A 22,301-nucleotide genomic window follows, 5' to 3' on the forward strand; every position below is an offset into this window, starting at 1 on the left:
CAAGATATTTTTAAGCTTTTTATTCTCCACGATCTATTATTAAGCATATTTTTCAACAGATATTTTTAACAGGTATTTTTTAACATTTTACTTGTTAGCTACGTTTTATGTAGTTTACTTTTAATTATTCTACTTTCCAGTATATTCAGTTTAAAACATATATTTTATAAAAATCTGTACGCAGAGCTTTTGATACTTAATCTTTAATGATTTTATCTCACAATCAATGACTTCAATTTTATCAGTAATAATTTTTACTATATTAAACTTACCAGCCAGGCGGCCATAACGTTGGAACATTCGTTCCACATCGGTCTTGCTACATTGAAATGTATTCAGGTTCCCGACGAAAACGCGTGAATTCACTGCCTGTGGGTCCTGCGAATTGGTCTGGTTGCCCACTTTACTCATCTTCATCGCCTGAAAACATTAGAGAAAAAAAGAGAGTTCAAAATCTAGTTCTTTTTCTATTTTAAACATTAATGAAATAAAAAACATAAAAAAAAGCATCAATCACAAAGTCCACGTAAAATATTACTTCAAAGATTATCCTGGCAAAAAATTTTTAATTTATAATAAATACATATCTAAAGAATATTTATCCAAGGCAGAAATAACTTTCACAGTATATCTTCCAATCAAAAAGAAAAATATTGAAGATAAAAAGTTAATCTCACACGGATATCTAAAATAGAATCTCAAACAAATTAAGGATGCGATATCAATCTTCGTTATTCAGAAAAGCACTTAAATTTATTTAATTAATTTAATATAGATATATATTCATTTTCACATTGTCACGTTATTTTGAGAAAAAGGCTGAAAGAATGAGAAAAAAGGAGAATAATGGATTAATTCAATTAATCGGCACAGGCATCGATTAATCCCGCAAAAATAGTCGGTTGCCACTAACGATCTCGTTAGTTTTACGCGTTATTTCGCAAAAGTAGAAAACGAACTGTTGCACAATGGGATTGCGAGGCGTTAATTAATCCACGACGCGCCAATTAGCGATCGCGAATGTCCCTTTGACGCTAGAAAGCTATACATACCCCCGTGTATTGTAATCATCATTGTCATTACTATTTGTTATTATTTGTTTTATTTTGCTTTATACCCTTTACTTAGAGATATACCCAATCGTTAAACAGCGAATTTAGATCTGCATGTATTGAATTAGTCTTAAATAACTAACATATAGTACATCGTGTAATCTCTCGTAACATCTAATATATATAGCTATACATCTATATATTGAATTTAACCTATTAATGCATTTAATGATGTATGCGCGTACGTGCCATGTACCATCTTATCGCAATGCTTAAGACGGATATAACCATATCGAATTCAATTTAAAGGAAACTGAGTATACGATTAAGGTCATAGCAAAGCCATTGCGCATAATCCTGTATATCACTTAAGGACTTAAACAACATTGAATTGACATTTATTGGTAATAATAATTGACGGAATAATTATCATGGATCGTGCGGCGTGGATTTTTCAGCTATAGATCTTCAATAAGTATTCCACGTTATTTTTACAACACATCGCGCATAACTGCACTGTCGCTCGTCGCACGAATCCAATTTGTAACTTTGATTGCTTGCGACGGAAAAGTTTATCGAGAGATCATCAAAAAGCTCGCATCACCAATAAACGAGAAACGATTATCGATTTCACAGGTATATCAGAACGGCGATTGACACCGGCACGACGCCAGTGTATACATGTATTTATTAAAGAGTTGTTCTCTATAAATATATATATCGACAGTTATACGGCGGGATAGCCCAGAGGTTGGGGCAGATATTGGCTTGCACGTCAAAATTAGTAATCGACGCGTCGGCGAATTTAATCGACGAAGAATCGTCGTTTCGCTTCCGATTTTACGACGCGAAAGTGAACCCGGTAATGTTAGTCTCGATTAAAGCTATATTGGACGTTTCTAACATGTCTGGCTAAATTTTACCACCATAAAACTTAATCAGCTGATTATTTTTTGATGTCATAAGTCATTAAAAATATTCTTTCTGATTAGAATTAAAAGTCCTGAAATAAATTGGTAATTTCGAAATTTAATTGTTATTAAATAAATTAGCTATTTGTGATTACTCTGAAGAATGAAAAATATTACAAGATATGTTACTGATAGCTGTTTCATTATTGGAGAAATTAAGGTTATTTAAATTTGTAGCGCGCAATAATCCCAATCAGCTCGGCACTTGGCAATGATTCTTGTGGCGGATTTCTAATTACGTTCTAGTTGGACTGGACTAGAATTCAGCATGTCGCCCGTTATTTACGGCGCGAGCCAACCCAAAGGTATGCCCACTATTTGAAACGTTAATTGTTCTTACGTATTTCTTATACAAATAATCATGAAAGCATATATTTTCCTAAAGTAGAACCATATTCAATTGTGATTTGAAAACTGTAGAAATATATTCTTTCTCCGTTTTAAATAATTATTTTACAAATAGAATTTCATTTTATGTAGATATTTATATTGTAATACATATTTTATTAAATTAAATATAAAAAACAGTTTTTGTAAATGTTTGTTAATCAATATTTATTTTTATTATATTTTGTTTTGGTTGTAACTGACAATACTATATAACTTTTTCGCGCTCTCTTCGCAACTCATAATAAAATGGAATTGATAGAAATAATTTGTTTTATTCGTTTGCAAAATTTTTCTCTCATTTATCCAAAAATACAAATATATGATATATAATATTCTTTAAAAAAAAAAAACTTCTCAACTTTTTATAATTATTATTTTTTAATAATTTACTATCAAATAACATTTGATAAATGTCAATTTTATGACAATTTTAATTTAATATTAATTTATTAATTGATTTTGTAATATATTTTTACATAGAAGATTACACATTTATGTTATGCACAATAATAATCGTTATTATTAGTCAAAGTATCTTTTTCTCCGTTATAATATATCTATTTTATATATGATTTTATTGTATTGTAAATATATTTTAAATTATTATTATCATATATAGTCTGATTATAGTTATCATTAATATATTAAAATCAACTCTCGTCTTGCGACGACATAAGTTCTGGAAAGGAAGAACTTAGGGGATTATTCATAATTTATGTAAGAAACGAAACAAAAGCTGCAAAAGCTGTCGCATAATTTTATTCTACGGACCGTCGAAGTTTGGACGCCTCGATAATTTCCTCTCTTGCGGATTTCCAAGTGGTTTCAACTTCCTCAGCTCTTTATATATCTACAGAAATTATGTGCCGCAGATATCGGAGTAAAGTATTGACACTGTCTTCAAAATTTGGCAATTAGCAAAAAATAATTCATAAATATCATATCACTTTAAGTCATTTTATATTCTAAATAATTTTATTAAGCTATACTAGAACATCAGAATATGTAATAAGTAATCAAAATATTATCGTGTGAATTTCAGAAAGCTTTTCTAAGATCCGAATATTCAAATAACAGAAAGGACTACTGTATTTTGGTTTAGCTAGAATTAAATCGCATCATTGAGGTTTTCAATTAAACCGAATTCTCGATGTATTTGATTCTGTCTTGCGCTTTGTGGTTACCTATATGCCATTTCACATCAATAAATCATTACCATAGCGAACTCATACAATAACGTATCCAAGCTCTCCGAAAATAACTAGTAACAATAGCTCATAATATATAGATTTGATTATTAAAAATGTAGCTGAGTCGAAAGATCAAGTGAACTTTGATTTTTTTATGAGTAAACCTCGAAAAAATGTATTAGGTACTTACTGAAAAAATTAGTTTTACATTGTTCATAACACCGATAATCTTACACAATCGCATGATTTTATATCAGTTTGATATGTTATAAAGACCACGAATAAGCTCATACGCATAAAATTGATCTGGCTCGCAACTTTCCGCACGCATGCGCTCAAATAATTAGCACTAATTAGGAAAATTGACGAGCGGAAGACCTTAAATTCTTGGCAAGAGTGCAAGTAAACAATCACGTGCATTTACTTTGAACTATTCACTGCAAGACGCGAGTAAATGTGAAGCGAGGTGAAAGTTATACAAATGTTTACTCTGGAAGTGAATCGCACAAGTGAGAATGAAGAAGACAGAAATTGAAAGCAGGAAACGAGAGAGAGAGAGAGAGAGAGAGAAGCTTGTGTAAAGGAATTTAAGCGATATCATTCATAAAAGAGAATAGGGAAAACTTAATTCTTCGAATAATGACGGTAAAATTTAAACAATCACGAATATGATACACACTTCAGTGCATAACATAAGATATTTACGAGAAACGTAGATTTAGCATATTTATTTTCGAAATTTCAATATATACATATATATAATAAAGATCTAGCATTTTAGTTTAAAAATTGAATATTTGTGTGACAACAATTTATTCAACTGGATTCATAAATAATTACTGTTTCTCTAATAATTTGTAATTTGTGATTATAGATTTATATATTCATAATTTGCATAATTTATAATTACAAAATTACATATTAACATATATCATTCTATAATTAATTTGTAATTTATAATTACGCATTAAATTTAAATATTAATTATTACAATAGGTCTATTTATTGTATATTACAGGAAGATTTTCCATGATTAAAAATATGTCAAACATTTATCTTACTGATAATTTCTACTCGGTTAAATTGATGTTATTATACGTGTATCATACTACGTATTCTTGTAATAGCCAATTATATTACATATTTTACATTATTGCTATTGCATTCAAATATGCTATGTAGGGACATGCTTATTATGATTTGAAATTAGTCGCATAATCGTATCATATAGCATACTCTATATATTCATTTGAGAAGCGCCTCATTCTAAAATCAAACATTTATTGTAATATTAATTCTAAAATAAATTGTGAGATTTCAGTAATATTTTTAAAAAGATAATTTAAAAAATAATAAATGATATAAATTTCTGCAAATATTTTCTATTACATGGCGTATAACATTATAGATCAAATTTTATCGTATGTATATTATAAACACTAAAATAGACTTAATACACTAATTAATAGCGTATACTGATTATGCTACACTAAACGTACGAGTATATTGTGTTAAGTGACGCAATATTGTACAATCAATAATTGATTACATTGTTAGAATCAGCCACAATGCAGCAAAACTTATTCACATACACATCGAAATATTTGATTCACATAGTGCATGCATAAAATAACATAATAATAATAATGTTAACAATAGTACAAAGAAATCACAAATAAATAATTTTATTTGGAAGTTTACACAAATTCAGTTAAAACGAACTACTTTTGTTAACACAATTATAAATAATATTAATGCAGTAACAAAAATTCTAAAAGTATAATAAAGACAAAATAATGATATGAAAACAAAAATAGAATATTTTATGAACACAAATTTTTTGTTTGTTAATAAAAATAAATGTGTTAATAAAAAGAAATCATATATTATGCCTACTTCATAAATTATGCCTATTTCATATTGATCAATCCGTATTCAAATTACCGTTATTAATTAGCATTGTGATATTAAAAGTATTTCAAATAAGAATTGAGAAAAATTTCAGAATTATTCTGTATATCGTATCGCTGTTCAATACTCACTATTTTTATTAGAAAAGTATAAGAAATAAAAGAAAGACTCTCTCGAAGATATTCTTGAGTGTCATCGGCGCAATTGTGGTACGCAAAATTACTTACAATCGTGGCAAAATCTAATTATCCGCGAATGACCTTGGAGGATTGCCTTGAGGATTGCTCGTTTCGACTTTCGATGTAATCTCGAACTCGCGACGCAATGTTAATTGCGAGGGAGGCAACGTAAATTCAATTCTCCCTGCTGTCTCGCCGCGTCGCGACGACCTACGTAGGTAGTAAACTTTACGGCACGAATTAAGAAGCTTATAAAGAACCGTCGAAGTCGCTTGATAATTCTACGCGTATCCCGCAGCAATTGCGGTTTAAAAACCGGAAATTCAGCTTAAGAAACATGTCATTCTGTTTATCTTTTTTTAAATACTATTATTATCTTTTTTATTTTTTAATTCTATATATATTATTATTTTTAATACTAAAAATATCATTAAAGTTAAAGATAAAGATTTATATTGCAGACAATTAAAAATAGTTGTTTTTTGCAAACACTAGTTTGGGATACTAATGGAACTGACAAATAACACAAATCTATTTTTTCTATTAATTTCAATTTTATATATAAATATAGAAAAGTATTCGACATTAGCCGTCATCACTACTGAGACAATTCATAACAGTTAGTAAATAATATTAGCTAACTTATAATCTTGTTTCTATTGTAGCGTGATTGTTCTGTAAAATGTAATTGCAATCTACGGTAAAACTTAAAAAGCTATTCGGTGAGAAAACTTTCTTAACTGTAATATTTTTCTTCCGAGTAATTCGACAATGTGCAACTTTTGCAACTAAAAATAACATTAGTGAAATATTGAGAAACGCTGAAAACGTTTCGCTATCTTTTGCTGGTTTTCCAATTTTATCGCTCAATGAATGTAACGTTATTTCAATAGTCAAATGGGAGACGTCCCATTCTGATGCCAGCCCTATTGTGTGTACTTTTGCTTCATTTATTCGTTAATGCCAATGCTAAGCGGGTCCACGTCCAATGCAAACTTAGCTCCTTGGCAGAGAACAGTTTCACACGCACTGTCTCAGTGACAGCTGACGTTGTATCAACGTTACCGGGTGACTCAACTTGAAAGTAATTCCAGACTTGTGTGTTTGTGCATACTTTTCTCATGTTTTTGGCAAATCTCCTCTTGAAATATTACGAAAAGGTTCAGTTAAACCGCGTATTCATAAAATAGAGATACGTATTATAAGCCAAAACATGTCATAGACTTAAAAAACATTATTATATTTACAACTAAAAGTGTTGCAAAAAATATCACAAAATCAAAATTATACGCTTTGGTACGACTTAGGCACAGGTATGATTTAAAGCATACCCTATATGCAAAATGCATTTTGTAAGATTGATATCTCCTACACCTGTCCGTATGACCTATCGAATAGGACAATTCACTCGAAGATTCTGCTCACGCATATGCCGCTTAAGATCCAATTTTTTCACAAGCGGATGCACCATTCACCCTTTTCCCGATTCCTTACACTGTGCTTGCATTCGGTTGCGAGTGAATTATTAAAAGTTCACTCAAGGATTCCCGAGAGCGGCACTGGTCTGCGAAAGGAGGATGATTGCAATCACGTCGGCTCGTAAAGTGATCACCAACACGTTTCTAGCTGCATCCCGATGCGCCGAATTGCAGGCCGAATTGCGGATCACTCTAGAATGCATTGTCCTGGAAGAAATGTGCTCACGCGACAAAAAAGGTCCGTCGCGGCGACATGAAATTATATCCCTATTCGTATAAAAAAGGGATTCTTCACGATGGTTTGTTTCTCGTTAATTGATAAATAATCTTTATAAATAACTATTTAATGAATATTATAATGTAACATAACAATATTATAAATAGAATTGTTAAGTAATATATATATATTGAAAGTTAGAAAATATTTGATATCTGAATAAGTAAGTCTCTTTTAGGTTAAATGCTTAATTTTTATCATTTCTCAAAGTATCTGTAAATTCATCCGAATCTCAAACGTACATCATTAAGTAACTTCAAAAATATCGCATCTAATGAATTATTCAATATTTTTCGCTTATTAGTTTATATTCCAATTTCCGCATTCATTTCGAATTTATTATCTACATATTTAGCAACTATCCAATATGTTTAAATTAATTTTTAATTATAACCTCCTTTAAGAAATATATTTTCAACTGATATTATTAAAATATTCTTCTTAAGTATTTAGCTCTGCGCTGCAAATGCGGCGTCATTAATTCGCACGAGCGAACAAGCGTGCGGAATTCCATGACGGGCAAATGCATTAGGATGGTTTTACCGCGGTAATTCGATTTCTTCGCGTCGCAATATACAATCCATCCCTTTCGTCCCTTTCATCCCTCTCGTCCCTTTCATCATCTACCTGATAGTGTCCGCGCCAACGTAATTGCGCCAATTATCGCCCTCCCCCTAAGCCCTCTATTTCCAAGTTTCCACATTTCTAAGTTGTAAACTCTAAAGGTAATAAATAACGAAACATTAAAGTAAAATAATATAATATCTTCGCATTATTGTATTTTCCTACAGTAATGTTTCGCGATAATAATATAATTTTTTCGCGATAATAATACAATTCTAGATATTATATTGACATATATTGATTATATTATTGTAATTTGCATATCAAATTTTTAAAATATATATTGCTTGATTTTGATATGTTCAAAAGAAAGAGAAATTTCAGAAGAATGTTACATAAACAGTGTTCTTAGGTAGATAGTTAACTTTTTCTGAAATCTCACTATATTATAGTGGGAAGTAATTAAAGTACTTGAAATAATAACATACTAAACGACATGGGATAAACTTTGTAGATGATTTAGAAAACTCACAGGACAGTAATAAGGTCCACTCTATTCTCCACAATTTTTGCATTTATCTTTTAGTCTACCGTTCACGTAGCAAAAGTGCAAAAGATTTTAGTAGAAAACTTGAAAACAAGTGTAAGCTAAAACTTTCATAGCACCATGTCTCGTATAGTTTCACACGTAGTCATGCTACGGAAAAGAGAGAGAGAGAGAGAGAGAGAGAGAATGAGAAATAGAAAAAAGAAAGAGGGAGAAAGAATACTTCAATTTAAAAAAATAATTATTGAAAAAAGTGAAGATATTTATTATTTCTAACATCTGTAATGTACTATTCTTTAAAAAATCAACGCATTGAGAATCATCGACTAAGCAAAACTTTTCGTCGCGCGCGAATTTAAGCAACTTAACGGAAAAACAAAGACGAGGATCCCTCATCCTCTCCCCTCAAAAAAGGAAACTTCCTCGATTCGTTCCGCTTGCGAATCCTTTAATTTCCAAATTGAATTCTGCCAAGGAAACTTTCCTCTTCCGTTTCCGGCTCGCGTAACTCGATTAATCGACCCACTCGAATCTCCGTCGACCTCCAAAAGTCGATCGCTACAAGATCCAGGCATGACGATGTATCGTCAGCTCATTTTCCCTGTTTTTTTTTTTCATCAATTTCTCCTACTCGCAAAATTCAACGTTGATTTAACAAACTATGAATTTAAAAAGGAGAACAAGACTTTCACTTTTTCATGACCATTCGGGAATTGTTTAATTTTCCTATGTATTTTTTTTCATAGAAACCGAAAATTATCGTTGTAATGACACTACACTTAAGGCAAAAATGAGGTACTTGAAATAAAAATTAAAATCTTTATTCACATCGTCACGAAATCCTTGTCTGTTACGATTTAATACATTTTTATCTAGAAACAACGAATTATGTATTTTAAACGGATGATTTAACACAAATTTTAACAACAGACTTTTTAAAAAAACTTCTTAGAAAATTGAACTGTCAGAATGTTCGTTTTGTTTGTAGGCCATATATTTGACACAGTACAGGTTGTTTAATTCATCGATTGATCAACTGTATTACAACTTTGTTCCATAAAAGCTGTATTTACGCATAATGCAATTGATCAATTGATAAATTAAAAAACTCGATTGTATTGTATACCTAATAACTGTATTACAATAAATGATTACATATAAGTTATCTAAACATTAAAGATGCGTCTATTGTTAGTTATGAATTATTATTCGAATTATTATTATGTTACTTGTCATGCTAAATTATGATAATTAAATTGAGAGGTCAATTAAAGAAAATAGGTAGGTATATAGAAAAATATGGAAATAAAATAATTCCTGAACAGAAAAAAGTTGTACCTTCCTTTGCATATCAAAGACATGTGCAATCTGCGAGATTGCAAGAAAGTGATAAATCAGAAAATCTACAACAAATTAATAATTCGCCGAATCATTTACGAAATTTTTTCGCTCTATATGCAATCTTTGCATCTGCAAAGGGTAAAAAGGAAACGACACGTTTGCACATCGAACATTAGGAGGAAGCGTTAATACCAATCGGAATCCTCGCGTAATTGATTCTACGTTTTAAGAGCGATCTTCCTCCCCTTCCGAACTTCTCGCTGTTTCCACACCGTCCCTATGGCCAGTCGGCACTTTGTTTCCAGGACGACGGAGGGCCGGGGGATGTACGTGATTCGATTTGGCGCATTCCGATTTAAACTTTTTCTCGAATTCGCGAATGCGAGTATCCGGTGACAACTTCGCGCGGGTAATTTCCGTTTGATTAAGGAACCGGAGAAAAAACGTGTTCGACGTGTTTGAGGGTAAAGGGGAATGAGGAATCCAATATTCGCGGTGGACGCCGAGCCGTTGGGGGAAAGGGGGAGAATTAGAAAATAGTCGGTTGGCCGACTGGCCGGTGAAAGGATGCATTATTTATCGACGCGTTTTTCTTTTCTAGAACGGAATTTATGGTTTTCGTTTGGGCATGAAAGTATGGCTAGAAATTGTTTTATATTAATAACCAAGCGGATAATAGATAGCTATAACTTAGCCTTTAAATCGTTAAACCGCATTTTAAAAAAAAGTTACACCTTTCAGATTTCTTCTTAAAAGTACAGATATATTTGTATTGAGAAGTCTTACTAATACACTGAAAACAATTTTACTAAATCTTACTTGTATATGTCTTTGAATAATACTAAATTAACATGTTTTTTTACACACAATGAAAAAGTATTTTAACTCTTATTGTAAATAAGAAGCAGCGCCAACTGTGGTCAGAATTATAGATGCTGGAATAATAGATTTTATATATAATTTATTTTAAATACATTTACTTTAAACACATGCAGACTGCACGCCAATTACGTTCAGACTTACAACACAATCAAATTGAAATAATAATAATCTCACAAATATATAAAATTTGATCATCGATTTGAAAAACTCTTATTACCTCAACAAGGATTCGAATCCCATGCGAGCGTCATTCTAATTTGTGATGTAATTATTTATCGCAATAACCAATTGTATAAAAAGAGAACGCTTTGACGGTAAACGTGTATATTGAATAAACAAATATTTACTCAATAAAAAAATTGCAGTTTTTATGATTTATGATTCCTGTATAAAATAAATACATGTTGACATTGTGTTTTCATTTAGTAAATATTTATTTAGAAAACCTATTTGAATAAATATTTATTAAAATTTAGTATTTTTATTATATAATTTTTTTAAGTTTTTTTGTTTTAATATGAAAATAAAAAAATTAGCAAAATGTCCTAAGTGAAAGCAATTGCGTGTTACGAAGTCACCCATTCTGTCGCACAGAATGTAGCTTTAATTTATGATACATAAATATTCATGAATTCAGAAATTTCCTCTAGCAGATTCACTAATAAATTCATGAAGCAAAAGATATTTGACGATTAAGAAACGAAGGAATAGTGAGAAAATAATCAAGTACTAGCGATACTTATAAAGTTCGAATTTATGCAAGAACTGCAAAGATATAAATAAAAAAGCATCAAATTTACGACTCATTTTTTGCAATCCTAATCAAACTTTATTCCCTACAATTTCCTTTTCCGCGTACCAGTAAACTCAATATATAGTCTTATATTTTTTAATATATTTTTGATGCCAAGTGACAACTTTCAAAATTCATAAACTTAATTGCATACATTACTGAATAATATTAAATGTAAAATGTTCTTTTTAATATAATTGAAGTTATTTTACAAAAACAGACTATATTGAAAAAGTTAAAAATAATAAAAATAAATAAATTTAACTTACATCTTTAATTAAATTTGACTCTACGCGACATATGCTGTATGACGTTTTATAAATATTTAATTGCAGTAAAATATAAATGGACTTTTTATATGGAAATTTGATAAAATTATCAGTACGCTCTAGCACATATACGCTTTTATTTATATATAATAGATTTTAATTAAACTATATATAAAATATTACTGTATTTTTATTTGTAAAATAACATTTCATGACAATATCATCTTATAAATTTATTATTTTTACAGTTATCTTGCTGCTTATTTCCAAGATAGAATCTGATTTTTCTACAATATCCGCTAAAATAAATTCGTTTTATTTCACCAATATTTTACCAATTTGTTGAAGACTTTTTTATACTTATCGTGAAACGTCCTGTATATTCGTATCAGTATGTAAATATGATGGATCGAGAAATAGCTAGCGAACGTTAAGACACTCATGACAACCTAACATACTATATTTCGTGCTGTGTAAAGATGGACGCGGCCGATTATTCTGGAATCCAATTTTTCCATCGCGATGCAGTTATCGCTGTCTTCGTCGGCGTATAGTAGGCACCATTTTTACGGCACCAACGCCGGTGCCGCGGCACAATCCGCACGGCTCGCGTCCGAATCGAGTTATCGTTCGTCCATTCGAGAGTCGGCCATTCGTCAGCCGCCGGAATTGCTTCTCGAAATGGAGCGGCCCGGTTATAACGGAGTACAGCGCGGCCGCCATTTGAAAGTCAAATACTTGCGTGGCGGAGGACGAGAATGAGGAAAGAGGGAAGGTGAAAGGGGGTCGGAGATCTCTTGGGAGATCTCAAGACATTTCGTACGGTGCCTGATATCCTTCATAGACCGCAGACTTCATCCGATTAACGCGAGCTCCTATAATGCGGTGCGGAGCATCTTGCCAAATTGGCTACGGTTGGCTCAATTAAATCGGAATCAGCTGATAAGAGGCGTAATGGACATCGAAGGGTGACGTGGCTACGACCACGAAAATGATCAGATTTTGAATTTAGCAGAGAATGTTGAAATTTCGTGTTAGTTTTGCGGACGACATCAAGAGAGTTTCGGATGACGCTCGTGCGACATTCATTGATTTGTACTTTCTCTCTCTCTTTCTCTCTCCTATAGTTATATTATATAATTTTGACTACTTATAAAAACCTTATACATATATATACTTTAATATTTTTATATTTTCTCAGAAACACATTGATTTATAAATTTAATTAATGTTTTGTTATTATGCTTGCTTTTCAATTTACGACATTTTTTAAATAACATGAATGTATATAATATATATATATATTAAAATAATTTTATTTTATTAATAATTTTTGTCAATATTTTCAATAAACTGAGTTTATTATACGCCGCAACTTTTTAATTTTTTATATTAAATATCATGACAAGTATTTTTATTAAATTTTTTTAGAAGAAAAATTTATTTAGAGAATTTTCGAAAACATGAGATTTTCTTACTAATATAATTTTGCTGTTTAATTGAACAAAATCTTTAACTTTCAATCGCCTTCAGCCGAAAAGATATTAATATCGCAACTTTGAAACAATGGCTTTTCTTCTTACTTACTTAGTGCAAACTTTATCATCCTTCCTCGATAGGAAAGCTGATAGTTCTGAGACACTCTTCATACATATTACGTTTACACTGCTATTGTTAATACTTCTATAAAATACATAGTAAAATATACACAAATACTAAATCCGTCAAAAGTTATGCAGATACTTTATTATTAATTATATTGTATATTATATACAATTAAATAATACAGAAGAAATTGGAGTTTTTTAATAAGTGTGTTAAATGTAACACGTGATGTATTCATGAACAAAGGTTTGTTTCCTTTTGAAGTAGAAGACAAATTTTAAATTTTCTTGAAGTCTGCTTTTTATATATTTTAAACATATAAGAACAAAAAATCATGAAAATGATGTGAATACAAATATCTTGAAAATATGTACTTATTTTAATAAAATACAGATAGTAGTGTGTATTTTATTTAAATACAACTGTCCGAAACCGATTCAATTTTCTTTGAAATATGTTGTTGAACACAATAATCTAAAAGACACATGTTTCTTAGGATTAACTCTTTCGCGAATTTTAGAGGTAAAACAATCTCTTAGAGCTAACTCTTATATCTGATTTTTATCAATTATTAGCAAAACGGTGAGATGTACAGATGAAAAACGCTTTAGACAAAATTTTTATGGTTTTTTATATATTTTATCATCATATATTAGATTTTTCAAAAACTTAATATTTTCAGAATGTTCCGTTCCTACTAAGTTTCGAGGGGTGGTTCAATCCTTTAAATCTTAAATTGGACCTATATAAAAAAATAAGTATCTCATAGAATTTTTTGTTTAGCAACATATTTCTCAAAGAAAATCAAGTTAAGTTCTGAACAATTATGACAAATCTATTGTCATACATTATGTGTACTATATTAATCTCGTGTATCGTATATATTATAGTATCATAAGCAATATTTATTCTTCATAACTAGCAAAAGTAAAGATGGCTCCAAAAAAGTTTTTCATACATGTATACCGTCCTCATTTCATTATTGAATATAAAAGGTTTATTTCACTATATCATTATGTAATATGACTATAATAGTTTCTCCAACAAGTGAGGGAAAAACGCCACTTGTTGATTGCTTTGATCAACCACTGAACGTTATATTATTATTCATTCATGAAATATCTTTATCTTTTAAAATACTAAGGGTAGAGGAGAAAAAGTTATTATAAAAAACAGATCATTAAATAATCAATCCTAAAATACTTTAATAATGAGCAGAAATCAAAAAGCATAATTATATTATCAATAAATTCCATCGGTAAAATCGACTATTATTCACTAACTGACAATAAAAAAATGAAACTTTCGTATCCTATAACCTTTATACCATTGCATTGGAAACAAGATTATATACTTGTATATATAAAAAATTTTTAATTTTTTTGAAACAAATCTTTAAAGAGATATACCTTTAAAGAAAGATCTTTTAAAGAAAAAAGGAGATATTGACGTAGAAATGAATTACCAATGAAAAAAGTTAACTAGCGACTTATTTTGATATTTTTTCTTATAATATATTTTACTGTATGAACATATTTGACATCAACAAAACAAAAGATATAATAAAAAAACAAAGTAGATTTATAAATTAAATTAATGATTTAAAAATAATATATTTTACTTTATTTGCAAGAAATACCATAGATCGTACCGCAAATATATTTCATTGTGTGAAATATGTTTTAAATAAACAAAGAAAGAAGATATATTCAGAAATGAATTAGATATGAAAGTCACTATCTTTAAACAGTATATTTTCGCTTTATTTGCAAGAAATAGTTCGTACGCGATTCAAACCATTGGTAATTGAATAAGCGACTCAAGTAAAAAATAGTTAAAGTTCGAATCGATTCACCAAGTTGGCGACTATGACGGTACAGCACGGACGGACCAAAATCACGCTCTGATATATAGATTAAAGTTAGTTGTCGCGTATGCCACGCGTGACGGGACGAATCGCGTCGGGACGCCACACGTCGAAATCCGCCGCCGCTGTGACGGAGTTCCGCGTAGTTACAGTTTCGATTGCGGGCGTCGCGATACCCCGGCAACCCTCGCTCGTCTCGTCCATTGCAACAGTATGTACATTCGTGATCTTGCTGAACAAATGAATTTTACTTGTAATACGAATCGAATTTTAGACAAATTATTATTATTACACATAAACTTACTTTAAGTTCTATTTCTCGGTAAATCTCGTCTGAAAACTTAAGAAATGTTAGTTACCGTAAACAAAATGAGTGGGGAAAATTAAAGATTAATTCAATATAAAGTTATATTTTGCAATTAATTTATTATGGACTAAAGTTTATTTGAAGATTGACGTAAAATTTAATTCAGATCACCGCTTTTATTTTACATAAATTCAATTTGCTTTATGAATAAACGTTATTACTCCAAATTATATAAAATCTGAATGTGATATATATGTATATGTCCAAATTTATTTAATTTAAATGTATTAATTTTAATTAATTTATTATAGGAATTAAAGAGATAATTTAATTTCGCAGTAAGCAATAAAAAAATAATATTTTATATATTGATCCACTTTTTTGTGGATAAATATAAAATTATTACTTTTTTATTGTTTATTGCAAAATCAAATTATTTCTAGTTTATAAAAGTGAGTTTTCTCATAAAATGGTGCAAACGCGCGTTATAATATCATAATAAAAAATTAATCTGAATAACATTTTCTTGCATTATTGTTATACATTAAAATAACAATATACCACATGCGATCATGCGATCAACGTCGCCATTAATCAGTGTTGCCTCCATTTGTACAATAATTTCATGATAATCCGCGTGTGAAATCAACGTGCTTGCATCTGTCATATTTGTTTAAATAAATATACCTAGCGTGTTCACACGATAGCCAATCAACGGACAGTACTGATTAGAGCGACTTTGTTAATTAATTCCAATAAAGAAGATCTATTTTACATTGGCGATTAAACATTATCGCCATATGTAAAAAATTCTGTCACGTAATACTTCCAACCTTTTCTTAATTCTACTATAATTGCGAAAAGATTCAGATTATGGAGACTCAACACGGTCAAACAACTATTTTACTAATGATTCACCGATATTTAAATATTTTTACAAAGGATATTGATACAATGTTCTAACTGAATTTATTTTTATCAAATAATGTGATAGGTATATTCATTAATGTTATAATTTCTATGTAACATCTTATTATTAGGCATAAATTATGCGTGTTAATGCTTTCATTTCCTTGACATTTAATAATATGTGTTGTTATTTCGAAAGCCCATATTTATACTTGTTTTATTAAAATTACCATTATTATTACAAACATTAAAAAACAATTTTTAGAAAAATTTCGTTAAAAACATAAAATTTTAAAATGTTTTTCATCATGAATTAAACACACGAGACTAAATTGAAAATATTCTACTTTTACAAACCTTTTTTGCATTTTCGTGAAAATGGTTTTGATATTATTTAAAAATAAAGCTATTTTATATAAATATATGTTGACATTCCTATATAATACAAAATTAACTTACTGTATACATTTATCCGGTCTATCTCATTTAAATAATCTTACATTTCTTAAAAGAAAATTTCCGTAATTCTTATTAACTTTGCGAAGGTCGTCAGATTACTTTTACGAGAAACTTTAATATCAAGATAGGATAAGCCGATAATTGGACGCCATATTGACGCTTTTCGCTTCCTTAACGAGATGCAAACGCATCGCCTTGGATTTTATTATAAATATAAATTCATGGCGAGCGGTTGCTGTTTCCATACATCGTTAGTATATATTATGAAGTGTTAATAGAAGATCTCAACTTGCATTAACTTCTCTAGTCATGATAAATTCATAACATGTAGACGTGACACTATTATAGTTATTAGAGGGAGAAAGAGAGAGAGAGAATATTCATCATTAAATCTAAAACTGCAAATTGTAATATGCATTCTGTACAATTCAATTGTTACAAATCATTTCATTCTAGATGTAATGCAATATGAAATAGTATCCATAATACGGATATCATATTATTTTTGTAATAATTGACAAAATCGAAAGCACACATTGAAAGACGTGTGTCATTAATTTTGATAGATTTATTCTAGAAAATTTCACATTATACCTTTATTTTCCACCTCTTGTTACACGCGTGTTGTTATTCACCGCTAAATGCGTACACTATGAACGCATAAATAATTATTCTATATGCGGACACGTCGCGGAATCGTTTTAATCCAAACTGGACTGCGTCCAACTCCGCGTTACAGTTGTTTCGTATATTTGAAATAGAATGATTCACAGACAAAGACCTTGTTCTAATTCGACCTATGAAAATTCAAGAAGCTCGTTGAATCATTTAAACAGGTGCGTATTACACATCACGTTGCATCTTACAACTTATACATGTATATTTATTTATTAGCGCTAGAATATAACGAAGCTTAATCGTAAATCTGTTTAAAAAAACAATGTCCTTCTTCCATTTCTCAACCTAAATATTTTAATTATAATGTTAAAATAATATTAAATCATAATATATATTAAAATCATATTTTATGATTGCATAGCATTTATATGCGAATAATTTATTATATTTCCTCTTTGTTAAAACAACGAAAGAAATTAAAAAATAAAGTTTTCTAAAAAATATGAGTTTAAATACAATATTTCAAATCATTAAAAAGGAATAAATAAATTACCGAATTTTGGCCCAAATGATGAAACCTTTCTTATGTATGGTTTTTGTATTTTTTAACGTATGTTGAATCATTTGCAAACGTTTATTTTTAATTGATATGATGGGAACATGTTGAAAATTGCATTAAAAGTAGCATAGTTTTGTCAAAATTTGATCTTGTGATTGTAATTTTTAATATTTTTCCATTAGTTTAGCTAAAATTAACGTTTACAAATGATTCAGCACATCAAAAGATACAAGAAAACTTGCATAAAAAAGGTTATATTGTTTAGACCGTACGGTAATTTTATCTACTCTCCTTTGTAATATTAATTATAATAATTTTGGTAATAACTGATTTTAGAAGAATAAATTATGTTCTTTTTATCAAATATAATATATAAATTATATTATATATATAAACTATTATACTTTTAATTTTTATTTAATAACACGTATATATAATATAAACTAAATACCGATAAGAAAACATGCAGTAACGGTCAAGCTAAATCTTGGATTCTTCTAATATATAATTTCGTGTGAATTTATATACTACGTATAATATATTTATTCATTACATCATTTTTATATTATTGTAAGAATGATTTGTCAAATTTATTACTGGCAATATTATAATAGAATGTTTATAAAAATCTAATATTAAATATTTATGGAATTAAGAGATTTTGTAGAAGAAATAATTTTTTTTATGTTTACGTTCTTTCCAGTTCATAAATCTTATGGACGGATATGTGTCTTCTAAGTTTATAGACCATAGATCATAGACCATAGACCTTTAGCAAATATGCTATAGCTCTATAAAATAATTATGTCTGTAGATTCAATGATTTTGAATAAAACCATATCTTTAAAAACTAAAAAAATTTGTCTGACATTTATCAGCTTCTAAACGAGAACTTTTAATTAAATATTCAAAACTACAATTGAAACGAAAAAAATATAGTGATGATATACTTATAATTAAACTGATTATTATAATAAATATATTTACGATTACTACAATAAAAATATAATCATTGGAGTAAGTAAAGGATCTTTCTCAAATTTTACCAAAAAGACAAATAATAATTTTTTTGTTTTTTTGATATCCCATTTATAGAATTTAATTATATCGAAAAACAGTCCAAATTTGATATCACCGGATATGTAGATTGACATACATCTAGTTATATACACTATTAAATAGCTTTGCTCGTAAAACTAATTATTATATAAGCGAATATATATACTTTATATAGCATTACAAAATTGACTTTTGGGTCACAGTCGATTATTAATTGTAAAGTTAACTATTCATTGCATTAATTATGTTTTACTGTATAAATATACAATAATTATAATGTTTTAAATCTATTAATATAATAAAATAATTACATATTATTGAGTGTACTATTATTAATTGGCATGACTTTAGAATTCATTCAAATAGAATACTACAAAAATTAAATTGCTGTCGATTAATTTTTCCACGTATATAGAATGTCCCAATCATCAAAAACATTCTTACAACCACAGGCATGTATTATAACAAATATATTATATAGTATATATTGAAATGAAAAGCGGATACTTTGGATATTTGTTTAATTTGTATTAATTATACCTAATTTGCATTAACTGTATACGCAAAATCAATAGTCGAATATCATACAAATATGTATGTAGTTATCGATTACCTTTTACGGCCAGATATGGAACATAAATAAACATAACGTACATGTAGACACAAACAAACACACGTATATGAATAAGACTCTTTCTTTCGAAAATATTTTCAAAATGAAGATAGCTCGCAAGTGCGATCTGTATTTTTTAAATCATGATGTAATTTTCATTGCCCCATGCAAATGACAAAATAGTTATGTATATTTATAGTTAAACTGATTACTACAATAAATATATTTATGATTACTACAATAAAAATATAATCACTGGAATAAGTTAAGGATCTTTCTCAAATTTTACCAAAAAAATAAATAATAAATTTTTTGTTTCTTTGTGATATTCATTTATAGAATTTAATTGTACCGAAAAGCAGTCTGAATTTGATATCACCGGATGTAGATTGACATACATCTAGTTATATACACTATTAAATAGTTTTGCTTAGATTCGTAAAACTAATTATTATATAAGCGAAGATACTTTATATAGTATTATATTGGTATTTAATTTTTACTTTTATACATATTTCTTGTTTAAAACAAGTTTTATGCAATTCTTGAAGATGAAATAAAATAATGCTATTGATAAATGCAACTAATAATAACTGTTACTGATGAAGAAGCCATAATATTGTTATTTCACTACATCTGTTTCCATAAATATTTCCATAAATAAAAACAATCAAGATCTTTACCCAAATAACGTTTTAATAATATCTTTACTAAAAATGATTGCTGCTAATTTTAGAAATTCATTATTTATCAGAAAGTCTATTATATTCTATTATCTTTGTCATTTTATTTTGATACAAATTATTTTAATAAAACAATAATAGCTCTGATCTGTTAAATTATATATTTAATTAGATGCATAAAAGTATGTATCCCACGCGATCGTGGAACGAAATGGATAAATCAAGATTATTTTTTTCTCTTCTTATTTCATAATTAATTATTATTATTTTATAATAATAATAATTATTATTATTATTTCATCCTTATTATTCCATAATAATTAAATTATAGAAATAATAAGATTATGGAATATAATAAGAATATTGAAAATAATATTTTGGTTATTTTATTTGCAGTAAAATAGGAAGGAAACAGCATACTTGTAGACTAATTTAAATACTATATTCAAATAAAATTGCAGAAAAAAATTAAGAATGCAACAGAAGTTTAAACTTCCAATTTTTTAACTGAGAAAATGTAGACATATTCGTAATTTAATTGTTTCTATAAAATGAGCAAATATATGATTACTTTGGCGGTACAACTCTAGTTGAATATTTAATATATCTACTATAAAAAATTATCTTCCATGCATTACGCACAAAAAATACGTTTTTTTCTATGAATATATTATGAGAATAGAATATTCCACATCTTAAGAAGGAAGTGCAGCAGACATATATATAGATTAGAATAATAAAAACATCCATTTAACGATCAATACGTAGTCATCGATATTGAAACGTTACTATTTTTGTATTCTATAGTCAATGCAGACATTATTATATAATAAATATCAAGTTTACTCTAATTTATTAAATAAAAGATTTAACGTAATGATACAGTAATTTATATTTGAAAATATATAAGTATACTATTATAAGTATATTATTATAAAAAATTCTGACTTAATTATAAAATAGAAATTTAATCTTAATTTTTTAAAATAAGATTGATTTTTAATCGCACGAAATTGTTCAATTTATCTTTATGCGAATGCTTTCATCTATGCTTCAATTGCAAATAATACTAGTCGAAACATTATTTTCAAGTTTCAATGCGTTGCTTGTTTGCTCAGAGAAACAATGGATTGTTATAACGACTATTATATATGAGCACCATATCGACGAGTCCCTTACGAAAAGCACGCACAAAAGAGCAAAGCAGCAGATTAATTTGTGCTCCGGCTTCATGTCGCTTCAAAATAAAATCGTTAAATAAATAATATAGTTTATTAAAATAAAACGAATGCGCATCGTTCTGCAGAAGCAGAATAGAAATTCCGCGTGGAACAAAAGGGCTCCGCCACCAACATCATGTCAGCCCTTTTCGAGAAACTCGCGAGGTCGTTAGCGGTGCGAACTTGTTATTGCATATTGTCGAACGTCACATTGTCTGTCTGGCGATATTGCAGTTTGCATTAGCTCACGAAATCGCGAGCAAGTCGTTCGCGCGGAATCGCCTGCGATTCCCATAATTCCAACGGTCGCTTTGTCGCAACTTCATCGCAATGTTGTCGCAACGGGACTTTGTTGCAGCCGTTAATTAGCAACTCCAAAATAGACATCAAAAAGTCGTGTACGTGGTTTCCGACAGAAATACGAATTCGCGGCTCTATTGGATCCCAATTATTTCAACCAAGTTACGTGCATTTTATCTGCAATTATTGAACGAATAAACATGAACTTCCTATTTGCTACACTGTCTGTCTATTACGCACAGATAGAGATGAGATAAA

General features: G+C 29.0%; 1 protein-coding gene across 4 annotated transcripts in view; it reads right to left on the bottom strand.

Annotated features, from left to right (window-relative positions):
• The window catches only part of LOC108780146 (uncharacterized), a 197,551-nt gene that overhangs the window by 90,987 nt on the left and 84,263 nt on the right, over positions 1-22,301 (bottom strand). For all 4 annotated transcript variants that reach the window (XM_018547751.1, XM_018547753.1, XM_018547750.1 and 1 more), the window contains one exon: positions 273-420. In XM_018547751.1, coding sequence (XP_018403253.1) covers positions 273-420 — 148 coding nt within the window. The remainder of the gene's footprint in view (positions 1-272; positions 421-22,301) is intronic.

Source organism: Cyphomyrmex costatus, unplaced genomic scaffold (genome assembly GCF_001594065.2).
Source record: "Cyphomyrmex costatus isolate MS0001 unplaced genomic scaffold, Ccosl1.0 scaffold685, whole genome shotgun sequence".
NCBI classification, from domain to species: domain Eukaryota; kingdom Metazoa; phylum Arthropoda; class Insecta; order Hymenoptera; family Formicidae; genus Cyphomyrmex; species Cyphomyrmex costatus.